This window comes from Perca flavescens, chromosome 12 (assembly GCF_004354835.1).
Source record: "Perca flavescens isolate YP-PL-M2 chromosome 12, PFLA_1.0, whole genome shotgun sequence".
Classification (NCBI taxonomy): Eukaryota; Metazoa; Chordata; class Actinopteri; order Perciformes; family Percidae; genus Perca; species Perca flavescens.
In genome coordinates, this window is record NC_041342.1 from 17,081,384 (window position 1) to 17,102,297 (window position 20,914).

The 20,914-nt window shown below is 41.0% G+C and overlaps 1 protein-coding gene across 4 annotated transcripts in view; it reads left to right on the top strand.

Moving 5' to 3' along the window:
• mib1 (MIB E3 ubiquitin protein ligase 1) overlaps positions 1 to 12,298 on the top strand; it is a 57,559-nt gene extending 45,261 nt beyond the window's left edge. The window contains exons 13-22 of one of the 4 annotated variants that reach the window (XM_028592305.1): positions 1,205 to 1,337; positions 3,043 to 3,129; positions 3,621 to 3,779; positions 5,791 to 5,972; positions 6,780 to 6,969; positions 7,072 to 7,150; positions 7,271 to 7,426; positions 8,932 to 9,003; positions 9,747 to 9,847; positions 10,377 to 12,298. In XM_028592305.1, coding sequence (XP_028448106.1) covers positions 1,205 to 1,337; positions 3,043 to 3,129; positions 3,621 to 3,779; positions 5,791 to 5,972; positions 6,780 to 6,969; positions 7,072 to 7,150; positions 7,271 to 7,426; positions 8,932 to 9,003; positions 9,747 to 9,847; positions 10,377 to 10,517 — 1,300 coding nt within the window. In that variant the 3' untranslated portion in view covers positions 10,518 to 12,298. The remainder of the gene's footprint in view (positions 1 to 1,204; positions 1,338 to 3,042; positions 3,130 to 3,620; positions 3,780 to 5,790; positions 5,973 to 6,779; positions 6,970 to 7,071; positions 7,151 to 7,270; positions 7,427 to 8,931; positions 9,004 to 9,746; positions 9,848 to 10,376) is intronic. The other 3 variants (XM_028592306.1, XM_028592307.1, XM_028592308.1) reach the window with 3 other exon arrangements.
• Positions 12,299 to 20,914: the final 8,616 nt, after the last annotated feature.

The window sequence follows — 20,914 nt, forward strand, 5'->3', positions numbered from 1 at the left end:
ATCAAGGTCAGAAGTGTTCCCTCCAGCATTGCTGCTTTATTGCTTATTGAAGGTACATTGTGTACCTAACAACAGACAAGATACAATAACACTTCAGGGATATGGCTTTTAAGTGTCTTGTTTTATATTCCATAGAATTTGGGCATTTGCCCAGGGGCTAAAGCAAGACACGTAGGGAAGGTAGGGTAAATGGATAAAGGTTTAGTTCAAACACTAAACTAAAGCTAGTAGGAAGAAGGGTGTAAACTCAAAATCTATGTATTGACATTTCCAACAGTATTACAGCTTAACTTCAAATCTCATGTAGTTTTTTTCAAAATCTTTCCTGCTGTCTTTTTTGTGATCTTTGGATTTGATATGAAATGGCAACATGTGTGTCTTCCTTTTACTAGTAAAATAGTCTCTTTTTTTTTCTATGACACTGTAGGAAGTGCCAGTCAGCCTCCCTCTATCCCCACGGTGACACTGTGACTCGCTCTCAGCCTTCCTCTTGTACAGTTGTCTTTGCAGCCACTTCTCTCTGTGGCACACATCCTCTAAATGACCTTCAATGGCTCACAACTGACTTTTTTCACCACACCAGGCTACTTCTGTTAAACAGCACTGTTTAAACAATGGATTTTTTCACTTCCCACCCTGTCTGTTTCTTCTCCAGGAGGAGATCTGAGTGAATGCAGCTAAATCTTGTGTAATTACCATTTTGCCTCCCAATGATAGGTGCTTTTGCGCATCATCAAGGGAGAAGTGGCTTCCCTTTTTAACTGAAGCAATGGTAGGGGGAATGGTACTCTAAAATAACACACAGCTCTTGTACCGCTCAAAGCGTAATGTAAATAACACTCTGCTTGGGAAAGCTACTCCCTCTCTAAGTTGATTTAGTATTCGTGTCCCCACGTGTGAAAATGGTATATGCTCTGCTCTAAAAAAAACAAAAACAAAAGTGTGTTGGAATGGAATTGGAATATGCTGTGTATCAGCAGTACAGACACTGTGATGTGTTTGCTTACAGCAGCTTGTGTCTGGCCCCCAGCTATCCTACAGTGCATGAGACATTCAGTCACAGATTCATTTTGGCAGTTTACATCATAAACTATCAAATTGACAATACTTTCTGTACCTTCTTGGGCTTTTTCCGTCATGCTTCCCAGCTCAGCCCATTCAAACACTCAATTTCTTTCCCTTTCTCCATGTCTCCTCTGTGCAGTGCCATGCGTGTGCTACTATCTAAACTGCCGAGGCCTTGGATTGTAGACGAGAAGAAGGACGACGGTTACACCGCACTGCACCTGGCTGCCCTCAACAACCATGTGGAGGTGGCTGAGCTGTTAGTGCACCAGGTAACAACACACTTGCTTTCATTTCAGTACTGTTTTCATTGTCTCGCTGGGATCATGCGTGCTACTCACAATTTAGTTTAACTAACATTTGGGTTCCAAGTAGATCTTTACACTTTGTTCTCTAACATTATTATGCCGAAAGAATCCCAGTCCTGAGCTGTATGCACTATTGTATTCTGGGGTAATGGAGCTTAGAGGTTATAGAAGCTTGTGACTGGAAGGTTGCCAGTTTGAGTCCAGTTTGTTAATTGCATTGAACTGAGTGGTAAGGTAAAGTGTGATGTAAAAACAAAACCACATCTTCACATGATATTCCCTCAAAATATTTCACATCAGTTTTTTTGAGAAATTTGAGTTAGTATGTGCTTGTTATTATCAATTTAGATGACGTAGTTGTGTTTCACATCATCTCTATAAATGATTTAATAATGCTATGATTCCATTGAAAGACAATGCTTGATTATTTTGAGTTATCTCCCATCCCTACGTTAGAATACTATTTACTGCCAAAAGTAACTGAGTTACTGTTAGTTAGTCCCGACACTGCTCACAGACATATAAATTGCTGATTTAAATGCATGCTTAACACAAATGCAGTTATTCATACTCTCTAAGAGACCCCTTTTGTTTACAATTATCAGCCCAAAGCGTAGCTGCATAAGCTTCACTTCTGGCTTTCCCTGACTACAGACAGAAGCCATTAAGAATGGTTTCCACTGCACTCCCTGCAGCCAGCAAGCTGTAGACCAGTTGAAGTGAATTCTTTTATTTTTTATTTTTATTGAATCCTTGCGTTTCACAGAGGGGGTATTCTTTAGTGCTGTTGGGCCCTCATATCCTCCTTCTCTTGCAATCATAGGTTCGTGCACTTTTCCCTTCTGAGATTGCAGGTTTAACTCTCAGAAGACACATACAGGAGTTTACAGCAAAAGTCACCTGCTCAAGCAGGAACTGGGTTAATTAGGATATGGTGCAAGGCAGCAATGTTGCTGCAACATTCCAACGCATGAACGCTCACTACCTTTCAACAGGGACAGCCTTTTTTCCAAGTCCCTGCAATGAGCTGGTTCACACTGCCTGGCTCAGCTTTCTATTCAGAAATTGCACCACACTACAAGGTGCACTGCAGATTGTCTGTCAGTCAGTCAGTCAGTCAGTCAGTCAGTCAGTCAGTCAGTCAGTCAGTCAGTCAGTCAGTCAGTCAGTCAGTCAGTCAGTCAGTCAGTCAGTCAGTCAGTCAGTCAGTCAGTCAGTCAGTCAGTCAGTCAGTCAGTCAGTCAGTCTTATTACTTGGGGATTTCACACACTGCCTGATCACAATGCTTATCTTCCCTGCACATCTCCTCAGCTGAGGTGTTTGCAATTGGAAATGACAATCATATGTACTGTAGCGTTACTGTAGGATGCAGGTTTTTTTTTCCCAACCCCCTAGGTGACACTTTGTTGGTCGACATGGTTGAAGGAAGGAAGATTCTCTCATGGCACATAAAGCCACACTGGTTGTTACACTCTTTCATGTGCTGAACAATTATTTTTAACTGAATATTTTTTTCTGGTCCTGTTTGTCTACATTGATCACTTGTCGGTCATATTTACATGCACATATGTATTTATGATTCATTATTGTTTGTTGTTAATATATGTATGCACAAATGCCCATATGTTTATTTGTGTGTGCTTGCTCCTCTCTTGTTCCTCCTCCAAGGGCAATGCCAGCTTAGACATCCAGAACGTCAACCAGCAGACGGCATTACACCTGGCAGTGGAGCGTCAACACACCCAGATAGTCCGGGTTAGTGGGCCTTCTTTTTTATTATCCTTCCTTTTATTTATCATCCTCCTTTCCCCTCTCACTTCCACCACAAACTGAAGGTTCTGTCTCTAGTTATCTCTCTATCAGTCCCTCATGCTGGACTATACACAAAGGGGAGTAGAACAACATCAGTGCAGCCCCACATTTAATTTACACTGGTGGATGTCCTGCAGTTGAATGAGGTCCTGCTTCAGATTGATGCGGTGAAGGGAAAATGCTCTCTGAGGCAGTGTCTCATTTGGCGTATTATTGGATCGAGATTGCTACGTTGCCATCTTGTGGACTCAAGAAAAAAATGCACTCCATAATTGGGGACTACAACACTGAGGCAGTTCATTGTTAGCAGCAACCTTATAAATCAGCACTGTGGCATTTGCATTGTAGCATAAAATTTAAAGTTGTTTTACGGTTATTGCTAGAGTTTCTGTTTGACTGCCTGTTTGTGTTTATTTATGTGTTTTTCTTAACAGCTGCTGGTGCGTGCAGAGGCCAAGCTTGATGTGCAGGACAAGGACGGGGACACACCACTTCACGAGGCACTGCGTCACCACACACTGTCCCAACTGCGACAACTTCAAGATATGCAGGATGTCAGCAAAGTGGAGCCCTGGGAACCCTCCAAGAACACAGTGCGTATACATCTATTATTAACCTCACTGTTCCTTTACTTACTTTACCTGTCATTTACTTGGGTCAAGGTTCCTTAAGGTATCATAAGGCATCACAGCATTGAGGTAAAATGAAATCGCTTTGTGTGTTGTCTAACAGCCAAGAGATGTCGTTGTCAACAAGGAAACGACTAGAGGTCAATTGTAGAAATCAGGAAATGTGGCACCTCATTATCCAATAGGCTGATGTGATTCAGTTTGACATTCCCAAATGCATTTGTACACTAACGCAGCATCTTATAAGAACTTTAGACTATGTGCCATTGCTCTACTGCCACTGCTACTCATGGCTCCGTAAAAGGCTCAGTTTAAAGTTTTAAAACGTGTTCTATATGTAGTTTATACTTTCTTTTTTCTATTGAGGGTATTAAACAGTATAAATTGGGCAGAAAACTAGAAAACACCCTGGACCAAGTCACCAGTGTTTTGCAGGGCTGTGCACATTCACACCTAGAGACCGTTTATGCCTCCTTTCTACACCAGCCCTGTGTGGGAGACAGAATAATCCACATTTTGCAACATGCTGGAGATTTTGTTATCTAGCTAAGATTGAAGAGCACTATTCATGGTTGAGAGGACAACAGGTCATTACCAGTAGCTGCTGTGGTTCTAGTAATCCTAGAATGTTTTTTAATTTCTTATTAAATTTTTCCAACTAAAATTTCCCTCGGGATGAATAAAGTATCTATCTATCTATCTATCTATCTATCTAAAAGTAAACATTTGACTAATCCGTTTTATTAGACCTATAAAACGTATTACAGTCTCCAATTCATATGAGCTGTATGTCCTTGGGCATAGCAATGCATGCAGAGAAAACTTGTATAAACATGGAGAGAACACACAAGCCACACTCAGTAGGATTTTTTATTTTTTTTGCAAAGCATTAGTTCGAGTGTGCAGTCACCTTCATAAATATCTGGCATGTTTGCTCTTTCAGGATTTGAATACTTGTCCCTTACAACACCGAGTATAATCGTGTCATGGTATTTAGCATTTATGATTTTGGGCGATTGTATTCAGGGTTGTCTTGGCAGTATCTGTATACACACCTGTATGACGATCAGTAAGTGAACCACTGTCCGATGTGTGAAAAAGTATGACCGATCACACTTGGACAGGAAGCTCTGCTACTTAGTGCCCCCTGTCATCTGCATCACTGGACAGCCCATTCTGCACCGGCCCATCATTCAGACAGCAGGCCGACGCTAGCATGGAGCAGCCAACCAGCTCGCTGCAGCCTCTTGACCAGCCTGTATGAGTTTGTCCCTCTGTAGAGGCCAACAGGGCCATGTCAGACCTGAACCCTCTTAATGTTAACACCATATCACTAATCCCTACAGGGATGAGTTTAAGGCTACAGGGCCTAACTGCAGCTACAGACTGGTTCCCCGCTGAGAAGCGGAACAGACAGACAGCGGGCTTAATTGAGATATGTGCAGTTGGGTCAGTCTCCCATAGCGCTCCCCTCCTTCAAGATGAGAATTGAATTAGTCGGCCCGATGGCTCCTTCAGCAGAAATGTAAAAGCTACTGGTTCAAGACAATCGGACATGGAAGGCCCAAATGCTAGATAGAAAGAGAGGGGCTTTGATTTCGGGTAGACTGACTGAGGCGACGAGCTGGAGGAGGGAGTGAGAGAGACAGGACAGTTAATGGGATTTTGGGTCGCGGTGAGGGGGTTACGCTGCCTGACAGCCATCTTCAGGCATGCATTTGAGTGGCTAATTAGTGATGATCTGATAGTTCGTTGGCATGGTCCTTCTGAATATACAGTAGCTCTGAAGCCATCTGAATAATATTGAAATCAGGACTTTCTTACTCCTCTTGCTCATTACTCTAGTGCCAGTGTGCAAGGTAGAGACAAGACACTGGTCCCACTGGATTCAAATTAAAGAACAAACTTTTATGTCAAAAGTGCCTGATGTGCCTCTGATTAATCTGTTTTTGTGTGTCTGTCTGGCTCCCTGCAGTTAATCATGGGCTTGGGCACCCAGGGGGCAGAGAAGAAGAGTGCAGCATCCATTGCCTGCTTCCTGGCAGCTAATGGAGCAGACTTGACCATTCGTAACAAGAAGGGCCAGTCCCCTCTAGACCTGTGTCCAGACCCCAGCCTCTGCAAAGCTCTGGCCAAATGCCACAAAGAGAAGAGCAGGTAAACATCCCTTAAAGGAATAGTTTGACATTTTAGGAAATGCCCGGAGTTAGATGGAAAGATCAATACCACTCATGTATGTCTGTTAAATATGAAGCTGGAGCCAGAAGACAGTTGGCTTACTTTAGCATAAAGTCTGGTAACCGACGGAAACAAATAGCATATTCTCTTGTTGTAAGTTGCTTTGGACAAAGGTTTATGGCTATAATGTCATGCCTGGATTGGATGGTGAAAACATCCACTAGCATGTCTAAAGCTCAATTGTAAATACATTATATTTTAGTTTGTACAAGAACAGATTTATTTTTTATGCCTCCATTTTTTTTTTTATAGCCTTCATATCAAAACAGTCATGCAGACCTAGATTTAGCAACCAAGATCTTTTTTATTAATTTAGTCTGCTTTTCACATTTATGTGACCAAATAGCACTTAACTGTTCATCAAACATTCTGATGCTTCTAAAAGTCTTTAAACAAGCAGAAAACTTTTATTACACATGGATGAAAAGGATGAATTTACAGGAATGTGTTTTTAAGTATATTCATGCACCCATAGTGACTGTAACACCTGACCTGAGAAAAAGGAAGAGCGCACCATCTCAGGAAAATCATCAGGCGACCTTATTGATTTTCTTTCTTTGCTAAAAATGTTTCATGCAGAGCTTTTTATTCTTTCTTTTTTCCCCCCTTCTGTTCTTCTTTTTTTTAAGTCTCCGTCTCCCCCTCTTTTCTTTGTTCTCTGTCAGCCTCTCTTTGCTTGTAATTTCTTCTGCTCTCACACTGTGGGTTTTATTCTTAATGTTCCAGTGGCCAGGTAGGCACCCGCAGCCCATCTCTGAACAGCAACATCGAGTCACTGGAGGAGTGTATGGTGTGTTCAGACATGAAGAGAGACACTCTGTTTGGGCCCTGCGGACACATTGCCACCTGCTCCCTCTGCTCGCCTCGTGTCAAGAAGTGTCTCATCTGCAAGGATCAGGTCCAGTCAAGAACTAAGGTATCCAAAGCACTACTACCTGTCCTACCCAGATCATAGATACGTGACGAAGAGTGGATACTTTTATTCCCTTTTTTGTTGTTTTTATTTGTCCCTCCACAGATTGAGGAGTGCGTAGTCTGCTCTGACAAAAAAGCAGCCGTGTTGTTCCAGCCCTGTGGTCACATGTGCGCTTGTGAGAGTAAGTTACACCTTGGTCTCTTTCTGATCAGCTGCTGCATTAAAAACAATAAAAACACACACTGTATATCAAATACACTTTGCATTCAGCTCTGACCAATGTGTGTTTTGTTGTCACCAGACTGTGCCAGCCTCATGAAGAAGTGCGTACAGTGTCGGGCTGTGGTGGAACGCCGCACCCCCTTCGTTCTCTGCTGTGGAGGGAAAGGTATGGAGGATGATGCCGATGATGATGATGATGATGATGATGATGATGATGATGATGATGAGGACCTTAGTGAGTGAATCTTCCACACGTTCCCTTTTAATTCCCCTTTTCATTTATTCCTTCTTTCTTTTCTAGTTTTTCCCACTTTCAAAGTATCTGCTTTAGCCCTTTTTAGCTTTTGCTTTGTCGCTGCCTTGCTTATGCATTTTATTCTTTTGTTTGCATCACTGATACACTATTTAGTCGTTTGCATCCTAGTAGACATGTTAGAAATGTTTAGCTTAAGTTAGATGTTTAAATCAGTTAATCCTATTTTCCAGACTATTTTTCCACTACTAGATCTGGCATGTTTTAATCATTGTATGTATCCATTTTGATCATATCATTTGTTCTAAGCTTCTATTTAGATACTAGCTGAAATGGACAGTGGCCTAACAAGTGCTTGGCTGCCTTGTCTGGAATTCGCCAAATAGATCCTCCAAAGAGAGAGGATTTTGTGTTTCAGATCATAATCCATTTATAAGTAGGATCACAGAAGCCATTTCTAAATTGAGTTTTGCTGACCCGTACTGAATAATACAATAGTGTCATGATATACAGACAACCTGATTACCTTATTCATGTTCTGTGGCCTCTAACAGTTAGACTAATCAGCTCAGCCTGGATGGACGAACTTATGTGTGAGCATATGCTAAAGTCCTGTAGTCATAATGATATATGTGCATATTAATACCCACATGAATGTGAAAATTGAGAATTTCAGTCATTTAGATTAAACGCCTAACAAGGAAGTGCACACAAGCCCTTGAATGTCATCAGTTTTACCCCAAACAGTTCATTGAATAGTAATGTAGTGTGTAAATATATTTATTTTTGGTTGCATTCACAATCCATCTTCTTGTCTCCAAGTTGAACACAGTGTTGTATGCCCATAACCTTCTTTTAGTGGTAAATCTCACCAGTGGTTATTCCTATCGTGTTTTCCACATTTTTATGTTGAGTTAAAAGGGAAATTGTTGTAAGTTCACCTGTAATAATTATTTTACATTTCTCCACGTGTCAGCTTGTTGGATTGCAAATCTTACTTGCAGTCGTTACCAGACGTGCAAAAGTGAATGCAGACCCAAACACACTTACACTCATGCAAGGGGCAGCATTGATTGTTTATCTCCTCTCCCTTCATCCCAGTAACACTGGCTGTTGATGTCTGCTACAAAAGCAAATCTTGTGCACGAAATTCATCTGCCACTTTGATTGTTTTGACTCCCCACTTCTCTGACATAATGTACTTCCAACTGAGTAAGCATAGACATTAGACTCATGCTTTAGCATTGGCTGATGGCAAAAAGAGAAAGAATCACTTGCTGCTACGCATTATAACTATTTATTCTATTTAGAAGGGACTCTATTTCCCTTTCCTTTCCTGAGCACTGTTTCCAACTTGCTAGCTTTTCTCTTCAAATTCTTTCTCTGAACCTCCCTTAGAGGCTGTAGTGAGTAGTTTTGGTCCCCAGGCCAGCTGTTGAGCTGGGGAGGACGACTCCCACTATAACAATGTGACTGGTTATTCCCAGCAGAGAGCTCTAACACTATGGCAGGGGGATCGCAGGATCTTCTCCAACCCAACAATCTGGCACTAAGTTGGTGTAAGTATACCTCTATGATCCCCTCCCTTATCAGACCCTTTTTTTAAAGAGCTCCCCCAGTGCTGCCCTGGCCCCCATCCCCTCCCCTTAAACCCCCACTCTTTCAGTGACACACACACACACACACACACACACACACACACACACACACCCTAAACAGGTGATGCAAAGGCCAAGAATCACATTGGTGCTCACTATTTCTGGCAGCTGTTTGCCAGTCTGCAATAGAGTCCACAACATGGCCTCAGTCCAGCTAATTGTTGTTGAGTGCTCAAATAATATATTCAGGCCGTTTTACATTGGTATCATTATACTCATGCATCCTGTGGCTCTTACGATGCCAATAACTTTCTATGAGGGTTTTCCCTGTTCCAGTTTATGTTTCAGATAATTACAAAGTGTGCATTTCTGAATTCAAGTAATTTAAAAATAAATGCAATGCCAACACAGACCAAGTTTGATCTGCCAACCATATTAAAATTCACAGTGCATGTGTTTGTGATCCAGCTTGTTTACAAAACACATATTTTAAATAGATTCTAGCTCCCATCTTGTTTCAAAATGGCAATATCGGTGTGGCTGCATTTCAGTTTTATTTGCAATATAGTTTATCATTATGAGGAGGTGAAGTTTGATGAGGCCACTGGCTTATGCCAACCTCCTTTAATTTGTTTAGTCTCTCGGCTGGTAACTGCATTCCCTTTTTGTCCTCAACATGTCTGCGTGCTGTTGTGTCCAAACAGCCAGCGGAAACATCCCAGCCATGCAGAGAGACAAGGACAACACCAACGTCAACGCTGATGTACAAAAGCTACAGCAACAGCTCCAGGACATCAAGGAACAGGTTGATGTCTCCAATTTGCTTTTTTTTCCCCCTTTTATATTCAACTTACAATCATACAAAAGCAAATCATCCCATTGTTTTGTGATAACATGGTTTAAATGATTAATCATTTATCATAAATCTCCATAATACATTTTTTGGCTAATTATTTTAGCTCTACTGAGAATTGTTTTAAAATGACAGAAAGGGGTAAATGAGCTGCTATGGAAGCAGCTATAGTAACCAGTACCAAGGCTTTGCAGGACATTCAGGGCACGACCATTTCTGTTAATGTATAAATTGTATAAATAATGTCTTACCGTAATGTCACTAAGCTAGACACACCCTGTTTTTTATGTAGACACAAACCAGGTGTGGCTCAGTAACTACCAAGGATGAATAAAATCAGTGGTGATGTAAAAATCAAAGATCAAATGGATGTCTGCATCATGAAGTTTGTGTTTAGGGCTTGGCTCAGTTAATGATTGCCTTTCTGTTTTTTGAAAGTTGAAATTACTTCATCACATCAAAATATGAACTCTGTTTGCAGACTATGTGTCCGGTGTGTCTGGACCGGCTAAAGAACATGATCTTCATGTGTGGCCATGGCACCTGCCAGCTGTGTGGGGACCGAATGAGCGAGTGCCCCATCTGCCGCAAGGCCATCGAGCGCCGCATCCTCCTTTACTAGACCCTGGTCTATGGTGGCTCCTTTTAGCCTCATGGTCTTGGATATGAACTTAAGGGAATTATTTCTGGATTTCATCCTAAGACAGCTCTGAGCAAATTCAGAAGTGTAGAGGAGGTGATGTAAAGGTTGGCCTTTTACCGTTGATGTAAAGTTCTCATGCATCTGTCTCAGTCAATGCCAGCTGCATTCAAGTTTTATTGTATTTGTAAATCTTTATGCACGTGTATTGGTATCAGAAGCTCCAGATGTGGATTTTCATTTTAAAACCATTTTTCACCACAGTATGGCAAGTTTGTGACCCATTACTGTCTGCCCCACTTAAAGGTTCAGTGAGTGTTTACGCTTCATGTCTGTGTACAGTTTGGCTGTTGTGACCACACTGTTACCCACTGTCCTTGCAGTTGAAGACCAGATGTTTGGCGGTTTTGCACTAGAAAAGCTGAGTCAGGGTAAAAGCTCTTTTCTGCACTGACTTTAGAGGTCCACTTCAGCTCAGTGATAAAACACAGATAGAGTTGTAGTTACTGCCAGGTAGCACACCACACCCATTCTTTGTTTACTGAGCTGTACCAAGAACGTCAGCGGCGGTGTCGCAACACCCTTTTGGCTGAGAATTCCAGAGCCGCCGTGTAGCGATTTTAAGAATTCAAGCACACAAACTCATTCAGCTTCTGTCCAGTGATCAGCTCCCGTTTTACCTGTTTGTTGTACATGTACACACAAACCCACACGATGCAAACACACGTGTAACAAGAGTCTCTTGTCACAACGTGATGTTAAATTGTTGAGACTTGGTGGTATTGTCTGACAAAAAATTTACAATTCAGTGAGCATTGCTAACTTACCATTGATGACTGTGCCATTTGCTTCCAAAAATCTACATGTCAAATTACTTGTATGGGGATAAGGTGCTCTTTATCTTGTATTACTTTTTATTTTTTATTTTTTTTTTATTTAAGTGTATTTCCTTTACTCTACATTTCTTGAACTAGAGAGTACAATCTATTAGAACACTAAGATGAAAAGGTAGAATAAATTATTTTGTATTGCTGCCCAAAAAATAGGATTTATAGGTATCACTGCCTTCCTAATATGTAGCCTCAAAATCTCTCTAACATTCTGCTTTGATATTAATATTAAGATACGTTTGTGATGTTTTTATGTTTTGCTTTTTGTTGGCAATAGCTTTCTAGCAATCATCAGTAGAAGCATTTTTTTTCTCTGTAAGCCTAACTTGTTCATTTGTGAAACAGAAAAAAAGACATTTTGTTGTCAAAAGTGTCAAGTATCTTTTCACCAGTGTTTTATTAGGGAGGAAAGCTAATGATTTTTTAAGACAGAACTTGCCTTACCTCTTTTAAAAGGCAGTTGCCCATGTGGATACTCAGCAAGGTGGCTAGCTTGCTCTGCTGTGTGGGAATTTGCAACCGAGTACAAGCATTTTTGTTTTGTTTTGTTTTTGTTTTACAACAGAAAGCAACTTTTTGGAGTAGTTTCAATTCTTTTCATTGATCATGATAACACTTTAAGCTAGAAGCACTAAAACGCTTTATGGTAGTGTTGTCTTGTTATGGTTGTTATGAAAAGCCTATTTTGTACTTTATTTTCAATACCTGTAACTGTCCTGTTGGAAATGTATCGGTAGTATTTTCTTTGGCATGAATGTTTGACATATGCAGTACGACATGTATCATGGAAACCGTTCAGTCTGTATTGCTAATAAGTGCTTTTAAAACAACCACAAAGCTGAAATAAAGTTCAACATGAACCACGGGACATTAGAAGTGCTGTTTGTTTTTCTTCTACTTAATTGTTCGTCAGCTTGTTTTTTTTTGTTTTTCAAGTCAAGCTCAGATGTGGTTACCTTCTTAAGAGCAGAAAATTAGCATTTTGTTGCTTTTCTCCTGCTGTGCAGCGTCTGCCTCACACAGGAGACAGGGCGGCAGAGATGGGAGGTGTGAGGTAATTGAAAATGCTAACACCTTATAATGACTCAGCACCAGTGTGTGATAGGTCAGCTATGCTATTTAGAAAGGGAAAAGAGCAAGAGTAAAGAAAACCTCTCAGGAGAGATGAGAGCGAGCCAAATGAGCAGTGTGACAGCGGGACATCTCACACGGTGTCTTCCTAGCACTATGAAATTATGACCAAAGGCCATTTATGTTCTAGCTCGTTGACTAGTCCATTCATAACCTGGACGTCTTTGGGCTTGGCTCACATGCCGCAGCAGTATGCAGCCGCTCATAACAAGACATTTCATCATGCTGTCACCCTCTCACTCGCACGCTGACTGTAGGTGTGACTCTGACGCCTTTTTATACCCTCAGATCTCTGTGGCTTGGCATGAGGCCTAGACAGTTGCTGTGTAGTCAGGTGTCACGTCTGTGGTTCTTTGTCATTTTACACTCAAGTATCTGTCTTTGAAACAATGGGCCCTCATATGGTTTACCTGTTACAGCGTTAGACAGCGAAGTGAGTGGTTGCTGCTGATGGCCTCTGTCACCATTTCCTGCATGGAGAATATAGACACTATGTGGCCATTTGTGTGTTGACACCCCCAGTTACTTGATTTTTTTTTTTTTTTTTTTTTTTTTTTTCTCTTCTGCAGCTGTCACGCAAGGGAAATCTAAATGCTACATGATATTGTAAGATGAAAATTTCGTGGAGGTTTCATTTGTAGGTGACCTTAATTTACCAATGCTTACTGGGGTTATTTGACATTAATTCATGCACATTTTGTATGTTTTACTGCTCAAAATGTCCCAGTTTTTGTAAAGATGGGGAACTAAATAATGCTTTGCGCGTTAGTAGTGTTAGTAGTTGTTGGCGGAGTGATACGCCATAACACAGTGAAGCAATGTACTGTATAAGTGACCCTGCTGTTCCAAAATGTTGTGGAAAGCCTAATTAGCAGCATATTAATGCCGAGAGATGGTGCGTGACCATACTGTATACTTTTGGCCATCTATGTCACAATCCTAGAACCCATACAAACTTTATTAGAAGACCATGAGAATAGTCTGCAGGCTGAATAGAGACATTCAGGGGTGAATGTCAGGACCAGGCTAAGGCTGTCCTTGACTAAAGAAATTCTTAGTCGACTAACACTTATACGATTTTGTCGACTAATCGATTAGTTGATTTAATTGACAGAGCTGTGCGCTTTGAGAGGTGGTTAAGACTAGAAAAGCACAATATAAATGTAGTTAATTAACCATCTGTAAAACTGAGTTTCTCCACAATGAATCCTGCAAAAGCACCACTTTAAATCTTGTGTTTACCATAAATGTGCTCAGAAGTTTCTTGGAAATAAGTAATTAAGCATGAATAAGCATAAAAAATGACTAATCGACTAAAGAAATCTTAGTCGACTAAGACCAAAACGACCGATTAGTCGACTAATCGACTAAGAGGTGGCAGCCCTAGACCAGGCTGCTGGTCTGTCATTATGATCCTGCAGACTGCCATGCTGACTGACTGTCAGGGTTCTGGAGACGCCACTATCTCTCCCCTGGCCACGGCCTGATCCTGGGGAGGATCCCTGACCACCATGCCTGCCCGTTTCAGCTGCTTGAAGGCTGCGGTGTTTGCTGACTGGACTGCAGGGGTTGTTACTCCCACGCCAGGGGGTCAGCTAATCCGCCGGCTGCCCTGCGGAGTGTGAGTGATGGTGGCTCAGCACTGCAGGCTTCACTGAGCAGCAGATAGAGATGAATTGGACCCATGGAGAGAAGAGCGGGCAACCACGATCAGGAAAATGACTGTGACCCTGCTTCAAGTCTCTGCTGTGATCACCGAGAAGGGTCAGTGACATCCATCTGCCGGTGGAGTCAGCATGCCTCCGGGGAGGAAAGCCTGCGTCCTCCCCCTCCTCCCCCTCAGGCTTTGCCCTTGGCGCTGCCGCTTCTAAAGTTATGACCTCGAAGAAATGAATATTTGCTCCACATTTACTGTGAAACAAATCTCTTGACAACAGGGGTTTGACATGCAGGTTTCAGAGCACATCACAAGGTGGCAGTACATCCAATGACTAAATACTGTAGGTCTCTCCTGCTTAAGATGCACTTCTATTTTTATGGTGCAGAGGACAGATCAGCACCATTTACAATAGGTCACGCTGGACACATTTTATTATGTTGTGACAGCAATTACAGACGCCATCATTCATCTAGAGGTTATTCTTGTTTCAGAGCAGTAGGCTCAATCTGAAACACCGTCATTAATCCTCAGCTGGGCTGGCAGCAGGAAATACAGGAAATGAACGACCACATCTTGATTCAGAACTTAGCATGTTCCAGTGATGTAACGCGATCCCAGGTGTGCTCTGTTTCCGCTAGAAACAGTCTGACTAGTGACTGGGACTGGGACCAACTGTCCGAGCAAAACTTGAGACCAGAACAAGAAGAAAAGATCATGCATGGTCTCGGCATCAATTTGTGAAAACAAACCGTTTACTTAATGAACATTAGATGCGTTTTTCTGATTTCACTGTATTGATTTATGAGGTCTCAGTAGAAAATTATTTGTAGGTCTGGCATACTTTCAACTAACAGAAAAGAGGGCAAAGTTAGGGTATTAGACCTTGAATCATTGCCATCTGCAACACATTTCTTATCACACAACATTTTTGTTCTCAATGTGTTTTTTTTTTAAAAACCTATACCTGCAGAAATCAATCCTTCCCTGGATTTAGTCTGAACACACATAACAAGAAAAGGGGAGCAATACTTCTTTCCATCTATTTTGGCCACAAGGGCTATCCTTCCATGTTGGAAGGAATTGATCGCTGACTGAAGGTCCTCTCCCTGTCTTTCTCCCTCATGTCATCCAGTTCAGAAGTCTGGTTGAATTTATTGTCTCGGTTTATGGTCGGGCTGAGCAAAGTGCAATCTGGCTGTCTGGACTCTTCGAGGACGTTGAGGAAGGGAAGGGCCTGATGTGGGGGGGTGAAGATTTGTCTGTGTATCACATTTTGGGACAATTGTTTGAGCCAGTTAATTGGGGATATTTGTCCAACTGGAGACAAACTGTTTTGTTTTAACTGCTGGTTCCTGGTTCATTCAGCAGAAGCTAAACTGATGATTCATTTAGAGTTAGAATAAAGCGTAGTATGTATTAGTTGTGGTTATAGTTACCACAAACCTTCAGTGAATTAGTTTAAAAGTCATTCAATGTCCCCCAATGTGACATAGCCACACACGTGTTTGTGTGTCTGTGTGTGTGTTTGTAAAGGTGTGTTGATGTACCTGAAAGCAGCAGCCCCGCCTTCACAGTAAAGTAATAAACTCAGTTCTCCTCTCCCACAGATCCCTCCTCAAAACATATAGGCCCCTGACATGCTGATGGCTTTATTGATATTGATCAGGGCAAAGTGTCGAACCACTTGTCAGTCTCTCTCTCAGTGGTGGGTAATTGTTATTTATGCGTGCAGAGGTAGAAGGTTAACACAAACAACACTCAATAAAGTCCTGTATGCGTGGGTATAAAATAAGTAAAACAAGCAAGAAATAACTCCGATGTATTTTTAGCAATACCTTTTTTTGCGTTGGAGTGTAATTATTTTGCACATTTTCAATATCTTTAGTTTTCTATACTGTTTGGTTTTGCCTTACTTTCGCACTTTTTAGAATGTATTTATTGTATTGTATATATTACTTATCTTTTTTGTAATCTTCTTTAGTGTATATATTAATTATCTTTTATCTTTATAATTGTTGTCTCTGAACTTTTTGCACCGTAGTGTCGGAGAGAAACGTATTTTCGGTTCCTCTGTATGTCTGGCACATATTGCAGAAATTGACAATAAAGTTGACTTGATTTGAATTACAATATTAATAAAATTTCAAAAAAAAAAAAAAATATTTTACAAATACCAACGAAAGTCAGACAGAACAGCAACAGTTTGTTTGTTATACGGACAACCCATCTGGCAATTCCAAAGAACTAACTAACAAACTAGCAAGCAAGCCGGCTTTGAGGTTGCTACCTTAGTCTAGCAAGTCTAACAAGTGGATAGATGCTTTATTAAAATAAAACACTTTAACGGTAATTCTTCAGGACATGGTTGCTAAGAAGGGTGACCATATTGAGTTATGCTTATAGAGAGCCTATATATATGAAAATGACTTTTTCAGGTTTAGCTATTTTCAACAGTGCATCTGTCCAGTCTTGAATGTGTGGAGCACTGCTGTCTCTCCATTTGCAAAAACCTTTTGGTAACAGCAAAAGCTACAGACATCCACTAGGATGTTGATTAGGCAATCTTGACAGAACTCCTATTATACACAGTACAGGCTAGAGTTAAATACAAACTTTTGTCACATTACAAATTTTCCGGAAAACTTTTGAACAGTTGGACATTTCCATATCTTATGTAAATATGACCCTTTATTAGACGAGCATTTCCTGCAAGTGCTGTCTGGCCTTAACCCCGCCCTCCACATCCTATTGGGAGTCCAATGATAAAATATATTTCTAATTACATTTCTTATCATGCAAACTTAAACTCCTGTGCATATGATATTAGAACAAGAGGGTGGTTGCAAGTTTTTCACTGGGTCACATCCAGTATTACTTACACAATACAAATTATTTCTAGTTCAGTATTGCATCAATTGCAAATGCTTTGCAGGGCATTATCACAGTTAATTTACACAGCTTTGATCCTGAGTGGATTTAATTATCTTCATTTAATGACTTTTGACAAAGTAAAACTTTATATATACACCCAAACTTAATATTCTGTGGCTTTTGACCTATTGCCTGTAGCCCCAGTGAGGGCTGTCCTTATCATCTCGGCACGATTGGAGGCTGGAGCCTGCGAGCCACATTTACAGTGCAAATGTTATCGTTCCAATGACACTTTAAACAGTCTTTATCAATATAGTCATTCAAGGTTTATGAGCTTTGATAAAATGCCACTAACAGGCAGGGCCATTACAACAAGGCACATTTTTATTTTCTAATTATTATTTTCTGTGGATCATCTGGAACTTTTAGTGCTCAACAGGTAAAATAAACACTGCGTGTCAAGAGGACGAAGTGGCCTAAGTGCAAAAGATATTGATTTCCTTCTCAGGAAGAGCAGTAAGGGCAAACTACAGTGTGAGTTTGGCAGAACCTTATCATCCTATTATCTTTAAAACAGTTGGTTATCATAATTGCTTACTTAATAATTCTATAAAACTGTGGAGGTGCAACCTTTGACTGGGCAGTAAACTGTCAAGTGCTTTTGATGCTGAGATTGAAAAGAGTTAGAAATGCTGTAACCTATAAAACAAAAACACCTAACACACAGACACAGTCATTTCCAGCCACGTAAAATGCTTTAACATACATAAATAAATCAAGATTAGGTGGATTAACTAACACAGACAGCTTCACTTTTAAATAACTAGTAGTAAGCTCATATTTTAGATTAGGGCTGCATGATATGAGGAATATATGCGCGCGCGATAACATTAAATATCGCGATAAAGATATCGCTTTCGATAAATAAACAGATATTAAAAGTGTACTCAGTTCTGCCTTTCTGCTGTTTTCTTCTTTCTTTACTTTTTTTTGAATTTAAAACAAATAAAAGAAAAATCATTTCTAACATTCTTTGATGGAACAATTGAATTTTAAATTGAATATAAAAGTCACCACTAAAGAAAAGAATACAGTTACATTTGTGCCACATATGTCAACACATATGTCATATATAACAGCCTATCCCCATGTGTTTATTGCGGCAGTTGAAATTGCGTTGACGATTTAAAAAAAACAACAACGATATATTGTGCAGCCCTATTTTAGATATATTTAAAACATTATTAACTACCAGTTACATCAGCGCAACAAGTTAATTCTCCCAATAATTAACCAATAGCGACACTAGAGCTCTCTTTAGATGTGCTTAAATTCACACCTCTACAACTATGTAGAACAATGGGGGTTGACATACTTAATCAACAAGTGCAAACCTCATCACATTTAACTCTCAACTATGCAAACAAGGTGGTGTTGACGACATGGTTCTCCTGCATGGTGCCAAGTGAGGATTTCTAAACAAGGGTTAGCTTTGGGATCAGTATTTAAGCCACATGCTAGTAGAGAGTTCAACAGTTTGTAAACCTTGTGAACTCAGATAGAGACAACAAGGAAACTCCCCAAGCCGGAGTTTACTGAATTCCCCTGAGCAATCATTTTTCTTTCTTATAATTCTTTTCCGTTAAAAAAAAAAAAAAAAATGGATTTATGGAGACAGCAAATGCTACAAAGACAAGTTGTATAACAAAACAAGCGTACATCTGACAGGTGCTCGCCTCCACCGAGCAGGCAGTAACCTTGGAGGGAGTAGACAGGAATGTAGCAGCCCTATCTGAGCTCGGAGGGAAATACTGACTGCAAAGGCCTTTTTTTGTTCAGAGAAAAAAAATCAATATTCCAGAGTCCATCACACAGGCAGGCATTTAGGTGTTTTTTTCTTTCCAGGTGGGTTCCAGCTATGTGAAACAAGCTCAGTGTGACCCCTGGAAAAAAGAAATAGTTAATGCCTAACTTCTTTATCTTTGTTTTACAGCCAAGGGTTGTACCTCCAAATCAATACATGATACACAAATATCCCAGGGCTCCATGTTCTAGACAGAGAGCCATGACGAGAGCTTGAGAGTTAGCCAGCTTCACACCACCTGGCAGAGAGGAAGGTCTTTTTCTAAAGGCCAGAAGCTTGTGGTAGAGTCAATGTAGAAAGAGGTAGGCTAGATTACATACTGAAAGGCAAAAGGCAAGACTTTATCAACATTTTCAAGACATGTTTTCACAGTTTGAAGGTTGTACCTGGCTAACGTCTGAAAAACAAATGTTAAAAGAATAGTTTGGCATTTTGGGAAATGTGCTTATACACTCTCTTGCTTAGACAAGAAGATCGATACCACTCTTGTATTTGTACGGTAAATATGAAGTTACAGGCAGCAGCTGGTTAGCTTAGACTAGACCTAACGTAGGTCTAGTCGATTTTAGACATTTTAATGCGGAAATGTTACATATTATACCTTCAATTAGTGAGCTTTGGAGGTGCTTTACTATTTATGATTTGCTACGTTTTAACCCTTTGTATCTGAATTAATAAAAGACTAATATTGATTTTCATGGAATATTTTTAACCTGCACTGGAAGAATTTTCACACGTAAAACACCCTGTTAATATTAGGGTTGAAGGTCTCAGCATGCAGCCTGGGAATGCAGCATCTGGACCTTGATAGCAGACCAGCACATTTTCCGGGCTGTTATTACAAACCCCTTTGGACTGACAGCAGAAACTCGCTAGATGTTTATAGCAAAGACCAACAATCTTGACGTTTTTCTCTCCTCTTTGCTTCTATGCCGGCCAAGATAGTTGATATCTGTCACTGTCTGGCACTCCGTCCCTGCAGACCTTGTAGCAGATCAACAGAGCAGCTCCCAGACAGATAAAATGCCACATCAGAGTTTCAGAGGCCTAAACCAGTTCCCAACCAGTGTTATGGTGAGAGAAAGGAGCATCCACTTAGGGAGCACAGACAACCCCCCCCCCCTTTTTCTGATAGTAGCTGGTAATCTCTGAGGTCGACATGTCAGTCGGGTCCTGGAGACAGATGACGTGAGGCCCCTGATAGGCTGTCTCCAACGGAGGAGACACCAACCGGCCGCACAGGCTGCTGGGACAGAGAGCAGGACCCAAGGCGACGGACGGATGGCGGGGCTGACGGGGGGGAGGGCAGTAGAGATGAAGACAAGGTGGGTCAGGGAGGTGGTGTGGCAGAGGAATGCCAAGGCAGAGAGGTGGGGGTCACAGAGAAGGTCTCCTGATGAGCAGAGAGACAGTTCTCTGCTGGAGATCGTTGCGTGGCTGACAAAGTTTACTTAACGTCAACCCCTAGGAGCTCGGGTCAGCGGGGGGAGGAGACCCTGTTCACTTCCAGCTCAGAGAGTTAGATTGTTGTCGCAGAAAGAACAGTGATGAGGTAGAATGATTAAGGGCCTCTGTGGTACTTTTCTTTTAGTCATTTTCACACAACATCCGAGTTAACATATTGTTTGCTGTCCAGGTTTGATTTGACTGACAACAACAATATCCGATGAATGTAATGCTTTTCTGCAGCTGACTGGAGTTTCCCCACAGTAAAACCAACCAATAAGGAAGTGTTTTCAAAAACTACCCAGCTTCTCGCAGTATTAACCTTACAGCAGTAATACAAATGACTAAACTACATTTTTGCTGCAATGGATAAGCTGTCCCAAACAAGTTGATGTTATATAAGTTAGTATGATATAACATAACTTAAATCTTATTCTAATCTGGAAGAAAGAAAATAACAACAATTTTCAGATGAATCCAACAGCCAATCAACAGTCATCTTCTCATCCTCTAGCTG